The sequence below is a fragment of the Podarcis bocagei genome (genome assembly GCF_964188305.1).
Source record: "Podarcis bocagei genome assembly, chromosome: 4".
NCBI classification, from domain to species: Eukaryota; Metazoa; Chordata; class Lepidosauria; order Squamata; family Lacertidae; genus Podarcis; species Podarcis bocagei.
In genome coordinates, this window is record NC_138128.1 from 31,224,494 (window position 1) to 31,248,945 (window position 24,452).

Below are 24,452 nucleotides of genomic sequence, written 5' to 3' on the forward strand. Positions count from 1 at the left end.
TCTTGCCCTTGTCTCTATGGAGATAAAAGAAAAGCACCTCACCTTCTGATGCAATAAATAAATGCATAAAAGAGTGTGCAATGGAGCGGGCTTGAATTATGTCAATCTTGCCAAAAACAATGTTAGCCACTGTAGCCATACAACACATTCATTCTCAATAAGCTCATTCAGATTTCGTTGTTATTGCCAATAGCAGTATTAAATGATCCTAATATATAAGCTATTTTGAGGTAAAGGGACCCCTGACCATTAGGTCCAGTTGTGACCGACTCTGGGATTGCGGCACTCATCTCGCTTTATTGGCTTCTGGGTCATGTGGCCAGCATGACTAAGCCGCTTCTGGGGAACCAGAGCAGTGCATGGAAATGCCGTTTACTTTCCCGCCAGAGCGGTAACTATTTATCTACTTGCACTTTGACGTGCTTTTGAACTGCTAGGTTGGCAGGAGCAGGGACCAAGCAATGGGAGCTCACCCTGTCGTGGGGATTCAAACCACCAACCTTCTGATCGACAAGCCCTAGGCTCTGTGGTTTAACCCACAGCGCCACCCGCGTCCCTTTTATAAGCTACTTTGGAGTGGGGATATTTTTCAGAAGGGATGGGGAACCCTTTTCGGCCTGCATACTACATTCACTTCTGGCTAACTTCTGGTGGCCTCATGTCAGTGGTGGGCGAGGCAAAAGTAGGCAGAGCAATGGATGTAAATGTTATGTTTGTAGAGTAGAGTAGAGTAGTTTCCACACACAACTCTTTCTATCCTCCATTCAGACAAGACAGGGGCATTATCAGAGGTCAAGGACATATGTCAGCCAGGCAAAAACATATGGGGCACAAGGCAGGAGCAGTGAGGGGTGTGGCCTGTGGAGAGTATTGAGGGCTAGACAGAGGCACCTAGAAGATGGAATGTGGTCCCTGAGCCTGAGTTGCCTCATCACTGTTTTACTACCACACATTTAGAAAAGTATTTCATGAGATGATGATGCTAGGAGAGCATAAACATGGAAACATTAAAATCAAAGCAATGTGAATTATCGGAATGTCTGCTTCAGCTATGTAAAGGCTGGCAGGCAAAGGTCTAAAACTACGAGTGCCTACAGGTAAACCAAAAATATCCATCCGTCCTACAGCACTATGAATTGATGGAGCTTCCCTGACATTCGTATCCAGAAGTAAACCCTCCAGCAGTTGGTGTACTGTGGTCTCTTAAGAGTGGGCAATAGACATCTAACGGAATGTGCAGACCACCCATGAGAAGGAAAGTAGGTCCATGCTTCCTAGGAAATGTGATGAGCAGTGTTGCGCTTTAACAATAGCAATGTGTGAATAATGCTGTGTTATATTTTAAAACAACATTGTTTTTCGAAATGATTTTTTTAAAGAAAAGGCTAACAATAAAACAGCCACAAAACAGTCACAGACATACTAAACGTTTGTATCATCATTTCATCTCATTCTCTTAATCACCACATTAACCTGGTATTCTTTGCACAATTGCTGACTGCTATACTAAAATTAGGTCAGAAATTCATCAGCTGACTCCATCCAGTAAGAGACAAAGACTTTATCAGTACACTCAGAAGGAATAGCTTAAGACTCACTTATTAGAAAAGATATATGAGGTATGTTTTGTTACTATTAACCATCCTGCCAAAATCATTCTTAATGCCACTGCTATTCATGAAAGCATCATTCTCACTTCCATTTTAGTCCAGGGGAAAATGTGCAATACAATGGATGTGAATGTCTTCCCCCCCCCTTTTTTTTACACAAGAGGTATGTAATACTTCCTATTGTCTTAGAATTTTTTTACAACTGTTTTTAACAATTTAAGATACAAGACAATTATTGTATGGTTCAGCACATAAAACACACACATACCTATCAGAAACCCTGAAGCACAGCAATTTGTTTGGGATTAAATGATGTATTGTGGAAAATATTTCCTACCATCTTATTCACAGATCACCCTGTAATACCTATCACTGTCCAGAACTACGGCTACTGGTATTAGCCTTCCTGTTTTTGTTCTTTAAAAAATCAGTATCCCCCCCCCCACATATACACACATGAAGACATATTAGAGCAGGGGTCAGCAAACTTTTTCAGCAGGGGGCCGGCCCACTGCCCCTCAGACCTTGTGGGGGGCCAGACTATTTTTTGGGGGGGAGAGAAAAATTTCCTATGCCCCACAAATAATCCAGAGATGCATTTTAAATAAAAGGACACATTCTACTCTTGTAAAAACACACTGATTCCCGGACTGTCCGTGGGCCGGATTTAGAAGGCGATTGGGCCGGATCCGGCCCCCGGGCCTTAGTTTCCCTACCAATAGCATTAGAGGAGCCAGTCTGTGAAAAAGTACCAAGTCCTTTATCATCCTTCTAAAACTCCATATAAAAGAGCAGTACTGTTTCCATATTTTTTGGAGTGGGCTCAAGGTTTTTTGCTGCCTGCCGCAGAGCTCAAAAGGTGTCAGGCCATCACCTTCAAATGTCTCGCTGCTTCAGATGTGATGATGCTCCAGACCTATCCAAGGCACTCCACTCAACCACAGCTACAAGCAAGCACCATCTCAGTACCATACTCCAATTGGAAAACAGACAGAGATAGATGAATCTAGTAAATCAGTAACATTCGTCTGCACTTGGAACCTGAAGGCAATCATATTATTTTTCCCACCCTACTTGGCCTTCATCAGGTCAACATGGGCTTGGCTCCAACTCACAAATAATCACTTGTATCTCTTTAAGCTCACCAACCAGTTGCTACCCATCTGTGGAAGCCACACTTTTCAATTCCCCAATTGAAGGCTAATTCATATATGCATGGACATCGCTCGGTAAATGCCAGCACTGACAGTGTGTGAGCGTTAATTACCCCATTGAAACACTGCACTTCAAGTGAAGTGAGGTGATATGACACCCATGCACTTGTGGAGGTGCGATGTCTGTTTCACAGTTGCAGATCTTTATTGATGCTGTAGTCCTCAAGTGATGAGCATGCATATGTAAATATAGGAGTCCAACAAGCATGTGAAGGGGAAGATATCTTTTGCTTCTCCTAAGTGGAATGCTACTAAATGCTACAGAAACCTTCTCTAACATTCTTCCTCTTCTCTGCGACCAAAGAATAGGTTTCTAATTTTCTCTCACACGGCTGCTGGATAAGGAACAATGATACTGGTGCACCAGACAGCACTGTCTGGAGATTAATAGATAGTCTGTTTCACTGTTTTGTTTCTAATCTATCAAGCACTCAAAAACATGTCATCAATATAATTAAAACAAGTGAATCTCTCCAATGTGCTTGGAAAGAATAGATTTCTTCCTGGGCTGGAGTCCCAGTAAATGTGAGAATTGCAATTATTAATTTCTCTATATATGTATTTTTAAAAATGGGCAGACTTCAGCACTAAAGGCCATTTTGGAAATGTGTCACAAGCCTAAGGGATGTGGCTGATTTAAGTGTAAAATTAGCATGATCTGCATATCATCTCCATGTTTCTGATACAATGAGTTACAGCCCAGGGATATAATTGCATCTATCAAAACAATTTCGGAATAAGATTATTGTATGGATATGAAAAATCTGGGTTGATCTTTGAAAGAAGATTCCTTTTCAGTGGGCTTGGATATCATAGCTTCAGAATTCTCAACCAGTGATATCTATGGCAAATCTAGACAAGATGTAAGTACTGATGGTAGAAGGGAAGGCTAAACTGGGAAGAGATGTTCAGCCGATTCAAGATGGGGATCACACTCCCCCTGAAGAAACACTTTGGGGAAACATTTCCTGGCTCCAGTTTTTGCTCCTGGATAGACAGGAGAAATGACATTTTCAGCCGTATTCTACTGTTTGTCCTTCTGAGAACATTCACTAGCTGACTACCAGTAGCATACGACCACATAAGTAGGAAAAACATCACATAATACAAGCACCACATAAAGGTCAATTGAAACCACATGCTACCTTCTCTCCACCTCTCTTCCAAGAAATATACATTCAGTGTAATCCAATATTCATTTGATTTGGCGGGGGGGGGGGGGGTTGAGATATACAGATATAGATGATACATAGCTATTGATATAGATATATGGTATGGAGAAGCTGAAGGCGTTTCTGTTGTGTTCCCCATTGCAGCTCATGAGGCAAGCCATGGTTTATGTCTTAAAGTGGCATGCTTCATTCAGCTGTGAAAGCAGTAGAACAGGAAGCTACAGGGGAAATCCATGGCTGTACTTGTGGTTCTCGTATCCGCATTCAAACAGCCAAACTCTGAAATCCATAATGCAAACCAGTGCTTGAAATCCACGTTCTCCTTGTGACATTTCTGGCCAGAACAAGTGACCCTTGTCAAACTCCCTTAGACATAGCCAGCCAAAGGATGCCCTCTTTTTTATATACATGCAGCTGAAAGCATTGTCAAGTGGGCCCCTGTTTTAAGCCATGGTATATGTGCAAGTTCTCATTTGCCACTCTCCTGAAGGCAGTGCAGTGAGGGACAGGCTCCCCTCTTCCTTCCTTCCATGACATGCAATGGGATGGGTAACACAGCTTGGACAATCTGCCGGGAAGTGGACTATATACTGTATTAGCTTCAACAGCATCATTATATCCTAACAGAGCTATCGCTGTTCCATTAGGCTACCAGTCTCATTGACCTCCAAAACCAACATCACTTCCTTGAAATAGCCATGTCAACCCTCAACTAGTGGAGACAATCTTTTAATCTGTAACCAACATTTCAGATTTTGAAGGGACCTGTTTACTCTTTCTCAATCAACCCTGATTTTTAACAAAACCAGATAGTTACCGTTTTATTGCTTCTTCTTGTTTCCGACGTTTTTCATTCTTTTCTTTCAAGTAAGCCAGGTTTGTTTCATTCCTCATCCGATCGTTCTCTCGAGCAATGTCAGATGCGTTCTGTATAACCAAACCATCATAGGCCTTCATGCCCATATCTTCAATATACTGGAGGAAAGTGCCCAAAGTGACTTCCTCCTGATTAGAACTCATCATCTTGTTGGAGATAATAAATGGAGGAAAATACTTCCTGTAGGTTGACAAAGAGGGAAAAGAAGTCCATACAGATAAATCATTTTTAGCTTACTAGCTTAAGATCAACTTTCTCCAATGTCATTTTACATAAAGCTGAAGAAAGATCTGAGTGACCGCTGAATTTTATATTTTAAAAAATGGGGGATTAGCCACTGTGTTTCTTTTCATCCCGGGAGTCCTAGCTGAAATATGAAACCTTCCTAGCAACTAGGTGAGCATAACCTACTTCAGTTTGCTTTCTCCTCCGATGCTTCATCTTAAGACTGGGAACAAATGCAGACTTTCTGGCTACAAATTACCTTGTTTAACATTCAGTTTGATGAAGAGTAATGACAACCTCAAAGACTTGCTCACTTTTTTGCACTGCCCTACTTTGGATTTCAAAATTTGCTTTCCAGATATTTTTGAAGTAGACTTAAATTTAGAGCAAGCATGTCTTTTGTTGTCACCTTAGGCACATTAATTTTGTCTGACACTGTTTTTCATGGTTTTGCAGGAGGATTAATGCATGGATCTTGGCTGCCAGGGATGTGTTTGCACTAGATCCATACGTGCATTCAGATTCATTGGATCATCTTTACTCCAATGGTTTCCCATGCCATATGCACAAGCCTCTAAATACACTTCAGGACAGAAAAAAGCAAGCTGGGGCTTCAGAAGGAAGAACTGAAAGCCAACCCAATAAGCCCCAAAGGGCTCTTAACAATGACATTGCCACGTGAAGATTATTTGCAGTTCTCATTACATTCATTTATGATTGTATTTGATCTTAAACACTGGGAAAACATTGTGCAACCTCTGTATGAATGAACTTCAGGCAAGTGCAACAGACACGAGGTTTGGATATGGTGGAAATAGCCTGCTTACATCTTTCAGTCATTTACTTTGTTCACACCCCTTGAAAAATTCTTGCAGATGCTCATGACTGTCTTAGAACCAAATTTTCTGATGAGTTAATATCAGCATCATTCTCAAAATTTGCATTGGCAAAGATTTGGATCCAAATAATACACTGAACAGGTGGAAGGCAATTCTACTCATACAAAGAGTGTTTTGTTTATTCCAGTTTTCTCCTGTCTTCAGTCCCTTGTGCTCCTTTTGAAAAACTGATTCCACAAAGGTAGGCGGACTGTTTAGAGTAGCCTGTTGGATGACATAGGAGACTACAGATAGGGTGACCTTGCCTGCTTCTCCACACTAAGGAAGTACCTTCCACTCTTGCAGAGAGATCTCTAAATTGCCTTTAAACTGGTGATATAGTCTAACCATGTAACAGGAGTCTATTTTTCTACTTGGTTATTTTTCCCCCCTTCTGAAATGATTAAATTCATTGTGACACCTCAACATGAAAAATGAAAATTCTGCCATGATACAGAATTTCACAGGAACTTTCTCTGGCCCTGCAGTGGGGATGAAAATGGGGAGACACTGGATCTATACGTGCAGATGTTAATAGGGACCATATCAGCCTAAAATCCAGGAACATCAGTTTGAGTTAGGCTAGCTGATCTCTTAGAACCGGTTTGAGGGAAAGAGTATTGAATTAAGGGGATCAACCATAACAAAACCAGTAATATTGTGTTTAGAAATGAGGCTCCAAATGAACTGGTTATAAATACCAGGTGCCCCATGGAGCTTCATGAACATCATTGAATTTTTAATGTATTTTTTCTCAAGTTGTGTCTATACCTATAATGAATCAATCAACAATGCAGAACCTTCATCTATCACTTTTTCATGAAATTTGAACCAGGGTTCATGTCATGCTTTCTTAGGTTACCCAGCTGCCATATAGGCTGCATACATGTCATACATTCAACACACATTCCAGCAAAGAGTCCTGGGAACTAGCTTCAGGGTGCTGGGAATTGAAGTTCTGTGAAGGGTAAAATGCCATATATATTAATCACGAATAATTATAATAATAATTTATCTATTTCAGTAGACTGGGTTTATAAGAGTCCTTGCTATATAAATATTATTGGATGTTCTGAATTTTATATGTTAGATGTATTGGTGTGTGTGTGTGTGTGTGTGTGTGTGTGTGTGTGTGTGTGTGTGCTGTTGTATTTGGTCTTATGTAGGCTTTGTACTTAGAGTATGCAAGTGGAACCTGCAACAAAATGTTGTCATTACAAAAAGCAGTGCTCCTCTTCAGGGTTCCAGCCGCCTAGTCTCTCCACCCCACACCCCACCATGCTACTCTCCTGGCTGTCACTCTACATTCTGAGATTGCTGAGCTATTCCAATCCTTTTTGGGCTGTTGGAGGGAGGGTTCTGCATACTTAGGGGTTTTTTAATTGATACCTCCCCTCTTGTTTCTGAATAGTTCTGTTTCGCCTACAATTTTGGTGGCACCTCTCACCCAAATTTGATTGCTACCTGATCATCTCTCACCTAAATTTGATTGCTGCCTGATCATCTCTCACCCAAATTTGATTGCTGCCTGTTCTTTGGCACAGAACATGTGGGAATGGGCTATAAGGAATAACCACGCGGCTTAGACAACCTCCCTGGAGTTTGATCATTTGGGGAAAGGTCTGGAGCATTTATGACAGTGACAGCCAACAGTGTCTATAGAATAGGAAGGTCATCACCGCCTAGAAAGCACAGCATGGTTTAAAATTTCCACTACTTTCTCTTCCTCTCACAGCTAGAGTCAAGAATCAGTTGCAGGATAGTAGGAGATGCCTTCGCCCCTGCAATCAGTTATCAGCAGGGAAGCAGTGAAGGGCACCAGAGAATACATGTATTTTTAAGTTTTACTGTTCCTGCCAGTTTGTTCACTTTATGGCAAGGTGAATCAGCTCAATGAATAATATTCCACCCAAGGACTCTCATGACTAACTGAAATATCATTATAATCATTCTCATGCAATTTCTGTAAATGAGGATAAATTATTAATTGAGTTTGCAATTCAGGAATGAGGGAATCAAGTATCTGACTTTTTTTTAAAGTGCAGACTTGATATGGCAGAGGCAAGGTTAAGCTAGTAAAGCAAAAACAATAGCAGAATACATCATAACGTTCAAGCAACTAAAGTCACATGTCCCCATCCAGCTAGGGCTACATTAAGAGGCTCTGCGTGCATCATCCCTGATCTTGTCCTCCAATGGGCTGCACTATGAATGAGATTTTGTCTGGATAATTAGCAATACCTGGCTTGAACTGCTCATTGGAAAAGAGGGAAAGCAAGAGGATGGCTTTTGTCTTCCCATCCCTTATTTCCTCATTTAGATAATTGGGATTTTAGCAGATCATCTGATCAGGTGGATGTAAAGAAGTCTGATGTTCCATGTGCACACAGTTAGATAAGAGAGCTGGACTTTGACCCAGCATGACTATGAAGTTCTAATGTGTGTAGGCTTCCCCATTCATTTCAGTGGCATGGAAAATTCTGCATAGGAATGGAAACCCAGAGATTTTCAACCTACTGAACTGCACAAGGAAGCCCTTTCAAGAATGTGAAATTAGTGTGTGCAGCAGAGCTCCTGTGTGTGAAAGGGTCTTCCAAGTTTGGCTGCGTTCTGAAGAGGCTACAGTGCCAGGGGGGTGGTACTGAATATCTGGATTGACCCTAAAACTCAATGAACACATGCAACTCATTTGTGCAAAGCAGGTCCCTACACAAGTTCTGGCAATTTTCACCACACTACTGCAAACATTCATTTTTGGTGTTTCTGAAGCCTCGCTCTTTTACAATGAAACCTTACAATGAATACTGCTTGCCACATGAAGCTGCTACTGCATTGCTTGCATTGCAAGTGTTTCCCACTCTGCAGTTTGCATGTGTGATTTGAGCTGTAAAAAAATGCTGTGCTGCAGGAGAAATAAAATATGGACCATCAAATGGAACAAGTTGCTAAAATAAAAATAATGAGTGCCTTCCATAGTTCATTGATATATATATAAAAGAAACTCACAACCATTTTCTATCAGTTTAATAGCTACGTATCACATTTTTAAGGGCCAACTGATTTCTTTTCAGATAGGCAGAAGAATTAAAAAAAGAGTTGGGCACATACCCCAGTAGTATACCATCCCTCTCCCTGAATGTTCACTTGCATTTTACAACATAACAATTAGCTCATCTGAAGTACACTCTTCTCACCACAGATGTTATATGGAGTACCACTTGTAGTGTTTGGGCTCTGCTTTCATTCTGTGCTTCTTGAATTGCTTACAAGACAGTAAGTGCAAAGAGGCTAGGCCACATCCAATATCTGGCAGACTGCTGACTACAGCACCACTGTTAAAGACCTAATGGCACTGGTATGTTATACACTGGGTTCCCACCCCCACTTCTTCAGAGTTGCTGTCTTTTATGAAATGGTTTTCAGAAGACAAATTATTTCTTTGCTAGGCACATTGTCAATGAAGCTCTCATATACATGTCTGCCTGCTGCCTTGTTAATTTTTAAGCAGACTTGATTTTTATTTATTTATTTAAAGGAAATGTTTTCTAATTCCACATGGCCCACATACAGGGAATAAAGCATTAGGCTTCTTCAAAAGCACAAAGGCAGACTGCATTGCTACACATAGTGCAAAGTTTGCAAGAATCAACTCTTCTGACATACTCAACCAGGTTGATCCAGAAACTTTCTATTCTGTCGCTGGCTACCCTTGTTGTAAATGGGAATTATGCCAACTGTAAAAGGATCTCTCTTTTAATAACACAAATGGTTAAAAGGAGCTCCTTCAAAATAATGAGGGGGGAAAGGCATTGCATACCTGAAATAAAACAATGCTTTCAAGAAGGTGTGTTTATATTATGTCTCTAGGTCAGAAATAAAGAGCTTTACAAACCCAATAAATGTGCACAAAGGATAAATCTCCCCTTCCTTGTGATTGCACTCCTCAAAGCCTCTAGAATGTGGAGTACTACTGTTGTTGTTTACTTGTCAACCAGAAGTCCTTCACATATGTGTTGTGATCCCAAAATGCACAATTTCCTAACAAGCAAGTAGCATGTGACTGGATAGCCAACAGCCAGCACTACCTATAATTAGGAGATTAAGATTATCCCAACATTACCAGGACAATAGGTCTTTTAATTTAGGAGAAATACTTATTTGCTTTCTGCTTAACTAAATTGTTTTCCATGTTCTTCAAGACGTGTATTGTGGGGAGGGCAAGATAAAGTGAAGATCTTTTGGCTAAGGGAAACATATTTGAAATGTTGTGAAATATTAATGGTGTGGGATGCCTAATAAGTAACTAACACAGCTGTTAGGTATTATATCAATTAATACGTCAGAAAAATAGCTAGCAACCTTTTAATAATTTAATGTTGCCTTTACAAATGAAAACTCCAGACACCAAATGTTCTTATTATCAGGCACCTAATGTGTAGAAGAACATTAAATAATCCCAAATACATTACAGTATTATTTGGTTTTGCTGTGGTTTGATTAATGTCTCCCCAAACAAAGTTCCTGCTTAGATATTTCAGGGTTGTAAATCATTCCATTTCTGCCAATATGCCTCTCTGATAAGTGATATAGTGATATATAAATATAGATAAGCACTGTATTTCATTAGCATGCTTAGAGATTCTTTTTTTAAAAAAACCAAAACAAACCATGTACATACCAAGATTAAAGTCCTCGGGGGACTGCTAAGTGCAATAATTAAAGGTGACTTTTGTCTGTAAAAGCCCTTTCCTGTGGTTTATCTCAGTGCAGTCTGAAGGGATATTTCAGCACCATAAAAACAGATTTTGCAGATTGGCTCAGTTTTTCTTCAATTAAAGTGCTTGAGATCTTCTTGGCAAACATTTCCAGATTGTAGCATTCTGCATCTCTAGAAGTCAGCGTGTTGCATTAAAAATAAAAGAGCGATCTTCTCGGCGTGGGATTAAAATAGCCTTTTTAAAGTTTGACTTTCAAAAATGCAGTGGGGCTGGGGGGAAAGAGCGGATCTGGCATCTTAAATCCACATTGAGAGAAAGAACAGCAAAGGTTTCAGGGGGGCATCAACGGCACCCTGCTTTGAAGTCCAGCAGGAAAGAAATGGGAGGAATTTTTTTGCCCACTTCACCACACAGAAGATTACAACACCAGCATATGCAGTGGCAGAGAGGTGGCTAAGGTGCCTCATTGGAGTGGATGCTGTGAAGACCAAAAGAAAAGACAAGGAGGGATAGAAAACATCCTATCCAAATGGCTTCTTGCAACAGAAAAAGATGCTCTCTCCTTTCTTTCATTGCCACCTAGACAGCGAAGGTTTGAAACAGTCTCTCTCACGCTCGCCCGGTGACTACAAGCAGGCTCTCTCTCTCTCTCTCTCTCCCTCTCTGTTGATGCTGTTGTTGATTAATCAGGGATTCTCAAACAAAGAGCAAGCCTACCTTCGGCAATGAGCAGTAATCTGGAGCTCCTCTTTTTCTGCAATCCGCTTGCGTTCAGCATCAAAGCAGCCAGCATTCTAGCACCCTGGACAGTTCCCGTTTGCTTAGGCCCATTGGAGAAAAAGGAGGCGAAGGAGCAAGTGAAGAAATGACAAGAGACCGGAAAGCAGCCGCCTTCTACTTCAGCTTGCTGTCCCCAGGGGCGCAGCTGCTCATTAAAGCTTCCTATCTAGGCAACAGATTCTCCCCCTTTTATCTTCGCTGCACTGAAGTCTGATTAGCAAAATAATCCAGGTTTTTTTTTGGGGGGGGGAGCGGGAGTGGAGGAGGGAGGGACCTGCACAAATTCAGGCTCTCTAGGTAGGACACAGCACGGCACAGCACTGCTCCATTCTTCTCCCCCTCCTACTCAAAAAAAGAAAGAAAGAAAGATTTTTTTCCAAAAAAAAAAAAAATGTCCCTCCACAGAGAATGGGCAAGTTAACCTTTAGCCCATGTTATGGCTCCAGGAAATGAGCAGCCACTTAGAGGGAACATCTAAGTCTCAGTTTGATACCTCATATTGATGTATCGCTTGCACTCACCCTCACTGTAAAAAGCCGTGCAAGGCTCACAATTACTGCTGACGCAGATTAGGCTGCTGCTTGGGGAAAGGTAGGAGGAGCTTTTTAACCTCATCAAAACAACCTCCCACCACCTGCTCCTACTGCATGAGCGAATAGACCTCCCCTATTTGGAATGCATATCTGTATAATGTGCGATTTGACAGCAGGGATATTTGAAACACAGCAGGGCAGTTTTATGCCCTCCTGCAAAGTTCATCTCTCTAAAGAAATATTTAGTTTCTGTTCACTGATTCAGAGTCCTGGGGATAGACCCACCAGCCACCTAGTCCAAATCCCTGTCTGCTATTCAAGGCAGAGTTCTCCGCCTACCACCTAAGGTTCTATAATTCAGCCTGTGCTATCCACAAAACAATGCACTGTGAGCAGGTATCCTGCAGAGACTGCGTTGACAGAGAAGAGAGCTTCCAAAGACTCAAGCAAGCAAGCCAAGACATAGCATTGCAGAGAATGCAAAAGGCTTCTTCACATGTTACAATGAACACAGGTACAAGCTATCTCTGCACATGTAGAAATGTTTGTGTGGAAGAGTATACGCTTGTTAATTTCTACAGCACACCTATTTTGTAGACAGGTACACAGATTCTAGACATTTTAAATGTTACATGTGAATAATGGTATGAGTGTTCACCTCAAGTATTAGTGTACATGGATTGTGCCCTCATTGGTGTGAATGCCCCTAAAAAGAACCCAGATCTGGAGAATTCATCCAACCCAGTGAATCCAAACTGAAGGAAAATCTTTAGTGTCAAATATGGCAATTAATAAGAAAGCAAAGAAGACCTGACCATTGACTGACACTTCCCAGAATAAATGGTTGTGGTAGGCAAATTTAATTATATAAAACTCAGCACTTTGATTCTAGCTGTGACAGTACCCAATGACACAGAAGTCTCAAGGACTATAGCCTGGTGCAGCCAGGATTGGTACAAATGAAGAATTAAACTTCCATTCTGAACTAGATGTAAACAGTTGCTTGGTGCTCAAATCTGCAGCCTGATTTCACAATCCAGTAAACAATCCAGCAGAACTATGTATGACCTGTGGTTTAAGATAAAGTGCTGTTGCCATCCGTCTGTCTCAAGAGACACTGGAATGCACCTCTGGGGGTTTATAGTCATGTCCACCTTTGGTCCCCACTCTGCACTCAGCTCTCACCTGTGGTTCCTAGAAGCTGTCAGCATGTGACAGTGACCAGAAACCAGGAAATGGCTTCGATTGCCCAGCTAAACCAGGTGAGGGTAGCCAATGGTTCCCAAACCCTCAGTGAGTTAGGGACTTCCCCTGCAGACAGGCTCCAGAAGATTGAGCAGACAAGATCAAGAGTGGGTCCAACAATCAAGAAGACAGTTTCGACACATGCTGTAGAGGGAAATGAGGGGCAGATGGGGCTCATCAGCCTGGGAAAGTAGCTCCTCTAGGACAAGGAAAACTCTGGTCCTAAACCTCCACTGCCAAATGGCTATAGTCATTCATGAAAAAGGCTTTGGGAGGATGAGATGTGATGGTTTGGATTTACCAGGCTTTGGGAGGACTATATGGTTTGGATTTAGTACATTCTCTCCTTCGCGCTCCTCCAGACAGCTGATATATGTTACTCAGATCATCTGAATGGTTTTCATATACTTTATAGTGTTGGGATATTTCTTTTCTGACTCTAGGGAATTGCAGATACATCATGGTAGAAAATCACACAAAATTCATCATGACCCTGAGCTGGTTTTACACAGCGTAGGAGTGCTTTGCCCCTTTTATTTATTTTCATGGTCCCCCTGTCCTTTTCATCTCTAATTATATACTCCAGATATATGAAAGACTGGTCAGTGATCGTTGGACATACATTCCACCAAAGCTGGAGCAGCTCAAGGCTAAAAACAGTGATTATACACTCAACCACAGTTTAAAGTCATCTTAAAGATAACATAATACTACCCCTTGATAGTGGACCTTACTTTGCCCCACTTTCATTTTCACACAAATACTATAATTTTATCTAACCTTTAAGAGAATTCAAGGCATTCTTAGGAACATAGTCCAATTCTTATTTCAAATAACCTTAAGTCTAAAACAGAAGCAAGTAGCATGCACTCACATTCAGCTATGTGCCCTATCACTAATGGCAAGTGGGCTGCCCAATTCTGCAGCAGTTTGAGATTTCCTGGTGCCTTCAGAATCATTCATATAGTCACTGCATTGGGCTAATTGGTCACTGAGGTTACTGGACTGATCATATGCAATATTACTCCATGGGAATTGTGCATGCATTTTGCTGGATACTATAGAGTGATATGGGACACGGGTGGCGCTGTGGGTTAAACCACAGAGTCTAGGACTTGCCGATCAGAAGGTTTGTGGTTTGAATCCCCGCGACGGGGTGAGCTCCCGTTGCTCAGTCCCAGCTCCTGCCAACCTAGCAGTTCAAAAGCACGTCAAAGTGCAAGTAGATAAATAGGTACTGCTCCAGCGGGAAGGTAAACGGCGTTTCTGTGCGCTGCTCTGGTTCGCCAGAAGCAGCTTTGTCTTGCTGGCCACATGACCCAGAAGCTGTCTGCGGACAAACACCGGCTCCCTCCGCCTGTAAAGCAAGATGAGTGCCGCAACCCCAGAGTTGGCCACGACTGGACCTAATGGTCAGGGGTCCCTTTACCCCTTACCTTTCTAGAGTGATGTGCATGTTGGAATCAGCTCAATATAGAATGGTGGCAATGGTTTTCCTATAGAGTCCACAACACAGGAAAAGAGGACTGACAGTAGCCCAGACAGGCCCTTGAAATTAATATGGGCTTCAAATATATCAGCCGTCATGCATCCCACTTTAGCAATCCCTTAGAGGCCTATGATAGAGGTAACAGACCCTGAACAGCGTAATCTATTTATTATTAGGTTTATGCCCCACGTTTTGTCCAAGGAGCTCAGGGGAGCCTGCATTGTTCTCCCACTCCTTGTTTTATCCTCACAACAACCCTGCGACGTAGATTTGGCTGAAAGACTGTGATTGGCCCAAAGTCACCCAGGGAGCTTCATAGCTGAGTGACAATTTAAACCTTGTTCTCCAAGGTCCTAGTTCAGAACGCTAATCACTAGACTTCCCGGTTAGCGCCTCCGGCAATGGCGGATTTCCTCTGATCGGGAGGAATCCGCTCCGTGGAAACTAGGGTCTGGACCTCCACGGCGAGGCGGAGACCCACTAAAAACCACAGGCGGGAGAAGCCTGTGGACGTGGGATTCAGCTGGCACTTTTTGTGCCTCCCCTACTGGCGGGGAAACCCGGTTTCGGGGATCCGGAGCGACGTGGGGTGAGCGGCGCGGTGCTTCGAATCGACTGCTTCTTTCACGGAGTGAAGCCGCATTGCTGTTGCCGGAGAGCGCTGACTTTTTCCTGTGGACAATTGGACTTTAAACAACTACCCGTGAGTAGAACAGAAAATTGGATCTTTAAACATCTTAATTTGGCACCGAAACGGGAAGGTTTCAAACAGGAAGTCCGCCTTCCTCTTTTGTAAATAGATTGAAGCAAAGACGTTGCAAGCTAAAGTCTGGAAAGCCTTTTGTAAAGGATTAAATCTCCATTGGTTAAAATTACTAAACCCCCCTTGGAAGCAGGAGAAGAGGGGGGAAATTTTAGATCGCCTAAGCCTGCAGGAGAGAGAGTGAAGAAAGATAAATTACCACCGTTTTGAACCTGGGAACGGGCTGCCAGTAAGATCAATGTTTTGGGAAAGTTCATTGACTGTGAATAAAACGTATGTTGACAGATAGTTAAACAAGAGAAATATATTGTTTCCATTGTTTCCTTTTGCACTTAAAAGGGAGCAAAAGTAACTGAAAATCGAAACTAACTTTGTTGCTGGATCTGCGTTTAAAAGGACGGATACAAATAGAAATTGTTTCCCCTAGAGGGAGCTTTTGAAACTGTTGCAGGAGTGGAGCTGGGGAATTTTCCAGCTGTAGAGATTAAAGACCGTGAGAATCAGAGATTGACCTTGGACAAGAATGTTGACAGAAGAAGCCTTAGTGATTGCATTTTGCAAGACAAGTGCTTTATTGGAACAGCTTCATGAGAAGACGGGTGTGATGATTACTAAAATTGACTATTTGGGACAAAAAATGACTGATTTGGGACAAAAAGTGAATACCTATACAGAAACTACTCAGGAATCGATTCAGGAATCTGTTTTGACATGGCAAGCTGTGGAGAAGATGAATGAGAAAACTGTTGTAGTGGAGAGAGCCCTGGCCTTACAGAGGCAATTTGATGAACATAAGCTGTTGCCTTTTACGATTGAATCTAGAGAAAGCCAGATTTGGAGGGATGGAGTCCCGCTTGGATTGGAGAAGGAAAGTTGGATAGATCCCCTTATGCAGGGATGTTCTGGCTTTTGGGATCTGGCTTTGGGTCAGGGGGAGATTAGAGTTGTGGGGGCCTTTAGCTTTGGAGGGATTTTGAAACATGCTCTGAAATATCTTTTGGACTTTAGTTCTGACTATGGAGATTGGGCTGACCTGTCGAGAAGGAATAAAGACATTGTTAGGTTGGAGTTTCCCCGAGATCTACTCCTCAGTGCCAAAGGAAGGAAATTAAGAACAAGATCAGCAGAAGATAAAGTAAAGTGTATGTATAAATATGAAGAAGATCTGCAGAAGGGACATGGAAAAGAGTTAAGAGCCTCGGACAGAAGATCACCAGGTTGATGGACCATATGGAATTGATAGAAAGGACTGACAAAATCCGAGACCAGGGAGAAGAGACGGTGGAAGAAGATTGGAAAAAAGTTTAAAATTTTATTTAGAGAAATAATGTAAAATTAATGAGTGTTATACGGCTTTAGTAGAAATGTTATAAGGAGTTAAGTATAAATAAGTTTTAGGGTTTTAATGATAAGATAAGGTTAAAATAAATTAAGACAATTCAATGACAGAAAACAGTGAAAGATGGAAAGGATTTGCTGAAATAATTAATAACTAGAACACAAAAAAGGGAGGTGTGAGGAGGTCGATGAAACAAGTTAATGAAAGATAAAGATATGGAAATATTGGATGTGTTTTTAATAGTTTTTGTTTTTGTGTTGATGTATTGTGTCTTTTGTTTTTTTTTTATATGTACTGTAATGTATTGATTTGTATTGTTTACTTTTTCTCTTTCTTTTTTACTTCTTTCTGTAATTCTTAAACTTTTAATAAATATTATTTTTTTAAAAACCAGAACGCTAATCACTATACCATATTGATACCATATTTTGCTCCTACAGAGTTTGGCAGGTGGGAAGGACAGTTATATTTTGCTTAAAATAGAATGAGTCACAAATGTGCCCTTCACTTAACTGATACTGAGACATCCAAGAACTATTTTTAAAAATAAAATATTGCATTCTTGCTAATCTTTTTAACTACAGTGGTACCTCGGGTTACATACGCTTCAGGTTACATACGCTTCAGGTTACACACGCCGCTAACCTAGAAATAGTGCTTCAGATTAAGAACTTTGCCTCAGGATAAGAACAGAAATCAGGCTCTGGCAGCGCCGCGGCAGCAGGAGGCCCCATTAGCTAAAGTGGTGCTTCAGGTTAAGAACAGTTTCAGGTTACGTACGGACCTCCGGAACGAATTAAGTACTTAACCCGAGGTACCACTGTATATCACATTCATTAGTCTTGTTGAGTTTCCCTCTCAAAAGTATCTCCTAATGAAGATCTGAGCACTGAGCTTTCCCCCACCCCTTTTGCATTGAAAAAAGCATTCTTTCTGATTAACAGAACCATTTAATCATGTTTAACCTCACCCTGTGTTGATACATATTTGAGACCCCAGCATGGCTTATTGTAGGTCAGCAAACAGGCAACAAACAAAAGCTGCAATCTATATCATCTATACCTATATCATGTACCACTGCATTCTATTACATCACTTTTCCTTTTGTTTAAGTGGGCTCTTAGCTAGTGGTGAGGCACAGACAACATTGCCCACCAATTGATTGTAGCCTCTTTTAGATGCTTGCTTCATACCCACATCATCATTTGAGGCGGTGATAGTTGAATGATCCACATATGAGTATAAGCCCATTAATGGGCCACCTAGAATGGCAGGCAGACAATAGGAATCCTATCCAATCCGCATCGTCTACCCTCTCACAGGCAACAATTTCTCCACTTTTCTACTGAAATATTCATTGCACAAAATACTTGGGCATAATAGCTTGCCTTGCCTGCTCCTACTGTCTACTTGCTGCACATTATAAGTATGTGAGAGAGAGACAGAAATCCTACTTCACGTGCTATTTCCTTCTGTTTTAGACCTATGATTGTACTGAAGCCAGGGGATTTAATTAATTAATTAATCAATTCATTAGAATATATATGTGTACTAGATATAAGGGTGCATGATAGTCATTAGACAAATTTAATGTTGGTGTGCTTATTTATTTATCATTTTGAATTCATCATTCACAAACGACTCTGGGGTTGTGGCGCTCATCTCACTTTACTGGCTAAGGGAGCCGACGTTTGTCCACAGACAGTTTTTCCAGGTCATGTGGCCAGCATGACTAAGCCACTTCTGGCGAAACCAGAGCAGCGCACGGAAACACCATTTACCTTCCTGCCAGAGTGGTACCTATTTATCTACTTGCACTTTGTCATGCTTTCGAACTGCTAGATTGGCAGGAGCTGGGACCGAGCAACGGGAGCTCACCCCGTCATGGGGATTTGAACCGCCGACCTTCTGATTGGCAAGCCCAAGGCTCAGTGGTTTACACACAGCTCCACCCGCGTCCCTTATCTATCATTAAAATGGCTAATATATGGAATGCACTTGTATCTGCAGTATCTGAATTTAAAAGACAGTCTATTTATTTTTTTCCTTATGCAGTTGACATCAGTCTCCTATTCATAACTCTGATCATGCTAACCCAATGATATAATTCAGTGAAAACTGAACGATAATACCATTTTGCGGTCAATAACAACACACAATGCCCTGGAATTATAAAAGCCATATTATGGCTTAAACTGTGTTACAATAGATTTTATTATCCACTTTTAATTGCATTCCACTAAATACAATTAGAATGGAACCAAAGCTTGCAGAAGGGTAGAGGATATCGCCTTTCAAAACCTACTTCGTATGACCTATTAGTACCTGATCTAGTAGCTAATCTATGCTTGAATTATGAATGTATCAATAAATGCTGACGAAAATCAGCAATCTTATTTATGCTTTTTTTAAGGAGTTGTTTTTTACAATATATATTTTATATATTGTGCTTCTTTTGTAATGGTACTCACTGTTATGGAGAACCATCACGTCCTCTTTTTTCTTCCCTGGACACCCATCTCGTGCTGACACCCACAGCACATCTATCAATAAATGAGTATCAGCACCTCATTTTTTTAAACCCCCAAAAGCATTGTATAAGACAGTGGGAAGGGCTTCATTCAGCAATAACTTTGGGGTATATTAAGATTAGCCAAAATTATATCCACTCTTCACAGATATGTGGTCTAGCAATCTATTGTTTTCACTGAAGATGAACTAGAGCTACTACTTGACTCAAATCATGGCTTTCTGGGTTTTGCAAAGCAGATCTTCAACCAAATGATGCGCTTATTAGTGAAATACATATAAAAGTGAAAATAATATGCAAAAATTGGTTATAATAGGAGGGAATTGCTTGAAAGAATGCACAATTGCACACAGAAATATGTATACAGTTTTCAATGTGGACTTTTCAATGTGGACTGTTATAAAAATTAACAAACATATGTACAATTGGGGTACATCAAACTTAAGACTGGGGGAAATGAGAAACTGAGAGAAACCAGAATGAATAGGTTCCTCTATTTCTAGAATTGCAGACTTAAGACATTATTAAAAATGTTAATAAATGCACACAGCTCCCTTTCATTTCAATTATCATTTTAAAAGAATTTATACTTTCCCTTCCTATAAAAGTACATAAGTCGGCTAGTGTACAGTTTTACAAAGGGTCTCTCCACTGGGGAACTCAACGTACACAAGAGAGTCAGATCCATAGCAGTGACAGACCTTGACATCTCAAATTTCAGTGCTGCCAAGTGCAATGCAAAAATCCAGCACCACCCATCGTCCCTCACCCTCTTTTCTATGTTTTGATGTGGCACCCCCTGCAACACCCTCTTGGCTCAGCACACAGTGTGGGCAAACCAGTCACACTCCTTTAAATCACTGCCTGGCTATAAACGTATGATGTGTATGTGGCCAAACTCTGCCACTCTCACAGCCAAACCTCGGAGGAGAGTGATAGCCCATGTGGAGTACAACTCTGTTTATTTACTTCAGCATCCCTCCCCCAAATCACGGTGACTGGAGTGGCCTCAGAAAAGGGTTCACTGTGATTAAAAGCTAGACCTGTCTGTCAAAAGAAAACCTCTCTCCACTGACTTCCCTCTTGAGCTCTGGAGATTTCACCAGTCAGGTTGGTTTCTTTTCTCAGAATGGGGAAACAAACCTATACATTTAACTTTTTGGGAAATAACAACAACAACAACAACAACAACAACAACAACAACAACAACAACAACAACAATAAATAAATACATTTTTATTTGTATCTTGCCCTCTCCAGCCGGGGCTGGGCTCAGAGCGGCTAACATGATAAAAACAGCACAATATGCATAAAAACATACATCAATTTATTAAAATACATTTTAAAATTAATTCAGACAAGTTAAAATCTGGAGAGGTGGCAATTATCAGCTTGTAATTGAGAGTGGTTAATACTTGCCAGGATCAACTGTTTCCACTGAACATACAAGGACTGTGAGTGGGTTGGGGGCTTCCTTTGTGCTTGCTTTATACAAAAGAAAGTAAGTCAAACTGCACCCTGCCCAAAGGCCTGGCAGAACAACTCCGTCTTGCAGGCCCTGCAGAAAGATGTCAAATCCCGCAGGGCCCTGGTTTCTTGTGGAAGAGCATTCCACCAGGCCAGGGCCGAAAAGGCCCTGGCTCTAGGAAAAGGAAAAGTAGGCCATAGGGGTGACTCGGAAGTCTGAGTCACTGCCAGGTGACATCTTAACTGTCAGTATCTCAGCTCACAGTCAGAGGTAACTGGCCTCCCCTGGGCAAACTGAGTGAGATACTTGTTTACATTCCGTCTGCGTCTCCTGGCAGGCAAGGTCGTAAATCGGCGATTCTCCTCGCCAGAGAAGAACACACCCTCTGCTACTTCTCTCTCCCTGCTCCCCCCCCCCCCAGGGAGGGGAAATAATTTTTTTTAAGTGCGCTGTTGCAAAGTGCATTATACAAATGTGACACCAGATGGTGATGATGAGCTATGGCAAATTCAATATATTTTCCAAAACATTAAAATAAACATTTTCACGGCCTATATAGATTCCACCTCAGTGTCCCTCCATTCTCGTTTCCATGCAACCTGCCTTCACTTTTCTACTCTACTCCTTCAATAGGAGCTGCACTCCAACTTCATGCAAGTCTAGTATTGTGATGTGGCCCTACAAATCCTCCAGTGGGGGCTGCATGATGACATTTACTACATGGTTATTATATGTAGGAATTGCATGTAGCGGCGCTGGATTCTGACATAAATAATATGATGTCATCCTCTTTTTCACACACCCTCTTTTTCACGGCCAAAGTCATCATAACAATCCATAATTAAATGTACAAGTCAGCAAATGTGTCCTCTGTTTTGTTCCTCAAAGTATAGTAGCCCTAAATGTTTAACCTGAATTTGCTATTTTAATTCTTCAGGACATGCCATTTGATTGTCTCTTTGAAGGAGATTAGATTAAATGATTTTGGCACTTTTCCAACCTCTTTAATTACTGGATAGCATATTCTAAATGAAAATGTTCTGCTTTACCTAAGTGCTTCTAGAGCCTGTCAACTCCTGCTTCTAATCAACTAAAATCTGTAAAATCTACAACTCTCCACAAAGTGCTAAATCTCAATTCAAATATAATGATATTGCATTTTGCTAACTTTTAACCAAGGTGACACCCCTAAATCTTTCTAACCATATTTACGGGGGAAATATATCCCCCACAAATAAATGGAACCCTCTTCTATGTACATACATCGTTGATACAATGATGAGTCTTTGGAAGTTCTTTTCTCTGTCAAGGCAGTCTCCTAATAATAATAGGAATTTTGGGACTTTTTTCATGAGAAGGAAAAGAAATGAATTTGAGACATTTGAGTCTGAAAATTGGGGAAATATTGCCCAACAGAAAGTAGAACAATTGGATGCCATACTAGAATGAATGTTTTGAATAGATTCCTTTATGTAAGTGACAGATGTAAAATCTGAAGGCCTTTTTATTTTTCACTCTCTCTTCCTTTTTCTTTCTTTCTCTTCTTATATACATTCCTTCTTTTTATCTTGTTTCTTCTCATTCTCTTTTTTCTCTTTGGTGTGCACTGCTCTGGAGTCCAAGGATTATACAAATATGAAGGTGGTTGTGTGGCATCTGAATATAGACTGCATTTTTAATCAAGGCATATATTGGCTTATATCTTGATCAGGTTCCTAAATTAAATGGGCTTAGATTTTCAAATGTTATGCCAGGCTGAAGACCAACTGCCTAAGTACTTTGGCAAGATGTTTATCCTCCTGGACAAGGGGGCCCCCTTTGATTTATAGCAGAAAGCAATTCTCAAAGTCGTAAAAGCTGGAATTACAGACTGAGTAAGGACACTGACCCTACATGTTACAGAAGATAACAAAGGCAGAGATAAATATAATTAGCAATGAGTAAATAGTAAAATAATACCAATGTGCCTCCCAGTAAAATGAGCCAGATCTTCTTCCTAAGGTTAAAAGGCCAAGACCAAATGGAGAAGCATCTAGCTGGCAGAAAGAGAGGCTTTTTGGGAAGTCTTTTTAAAGCTGTTTCTTTCTTAAACTGAGAGAGTTTGAGGGCAATAAATGTTGGGAAGAGCTAATGGAAACAAAGCAACTGGCTGGAGAAGGGGGGGAAGTGTAAACTGAAGAGGTTTCTTTTGAAACTGCTTTTTTACTGAGTTCCCTTTTCTACTTTACAAAGGGCCTTATTCCTTTTAAAAGGCTACCTATGTTATGTATTAAATATATTGTCTTAAATGTAATTATGCAAAGGAACAAATGCTAGATTCTTATTTCATATAGTTGTAAGAGTTGTAATTAAGTCAGCCACCAGTCTAGCCCCCCTGCCAGATAAGAGACGCCATCCAAGCTGTCCTGATATATTAGTTGTCAGACATTTGTTTAGAAACCTTCAAATGAAGGAGATCTTTCAATGTTGATGTGAAACTCAAGATCCTTGACATATGTTTAAGATAAAAATTTAAGATTAACCATTTGTTTTAGAAGGCAATAGGGCAAGGAGGGCAAGAGGTGAGCTGGTAATTAAGATTCCTTGTTGAGACACATGTAAGATATATTACTACTTATTTGTCATTTATAGATGTAACAATATATAGCTCTTTGTGTTCCATATAAGGACAGGAGGATATGGGTGTATCTATTAGGATTGGTTATAGCAATCAGCCAATAGGAAATCCAACCAGGCTGATTGGACAGAGGCAGCCAAAGGAGGAGCAAAGGGGGCTGGATTAAGGGAATATAAGGGCTGGCCATAATGGCAGGAGGCCAGGCCAGAGCTTGGTAACCATATACCACTGTGCCTCTCATTTATTTGTCTGACAAATAAATTATTATTTTAATTTCTCTGTTGCTGCGTTGAAGATTTCATTCCAGCTAAGCGTTAACCACAAGCAGGGTGCTACATTTTATGGTGCCGTGACTCGGATAAGTGGTCTGCTGGAACGCAGCCCCTTCACCTTACTGAGCAGGGTACAAGAGAGAGGACCACTCACTGCCTACCCAGCGCGCACTGGGAAAAATTTTTCCAGGGGAACGCAGCAGTCTCGTCTGTCTGATACCCTGCCCACTGACGGCGACGGACCGGGGGGGACCAGAGAAATAAACAGGCAACCAGCTAAGGGTAAGTGCACTAAGGGGTTTTGGCCCTCCAATTAATTGGGAGGAAGAGAAGTCTTGATCAAACTTCTGCGTCTCAGTAAGTGGGAACTGAGTACGCTAGGTGGTTGGGTATATCAGATGGTGGTCTGGTGGGGGAAAAGGGAAGAATGGGAGGTAGTGTGTGGTGAAGTATCTAGCGCATTGTATGTGTGAGAAAGTACAGAGCAATCTGTAGCTGACCTGAGTGTGGAGTGGGCAGTACTTCGGTTCCTGGTAAGGCGACTTCACCAGGCAAGGAAACCCACGAAGCGTGTGTGTGAGTGACTGAGTGGATACTTCACAGGGCCATACAATGGGAGTTGGGGGTTCAAAAGGGGAAAATACACCTCTTGAATGTATGTTAAATAATTTTAAGAAAGCCTTCTCAGGGGCATATGGAGTCAAAATGACGCCAGAGCACCT

General features: G+C 41.2%; 1 protein-coding gene across 5 annotated transcripts in view; it reads right to left on the minus strand.

Moving 5' to 3' along the window:
* The window catches only part of NYAP2 (neuronal tyrosine-phosphorylated phosphoinositide-3-kinase adaptor 2), a 152,176-nt gene extending 140,147 nt beyond the window's left edge, over positions 1-12,029 (minus strand). For 4 of the 5 annotated variants that reach the window (XM_081192596.1, XM_081192594.1, XM_081192595.1 and 1 more), the window contains exons 1-2: positions 10,655-12,029; positions 4,814-5,053 (exon numbers count right to left, since the gene is read on the minus strand). In XM_081192596.1, coding sequence (XP_081048722.1) covers positions 4,814-5,019 — 206 coding nt within the window. In that variant the 5' untranslated portion in view covers positions 5,020-5,053; positions 10,655-12,029. The remainder of the gene's footprint in view (positions 1-4,813; positions 5,054-10,654) is intronic. The other variant, XM_081192593.1, reaches the window with a different exon arrangement.
* Between the last annotated feature and the right edge of the window lie 12,423 nt (positions 12,030-24,452).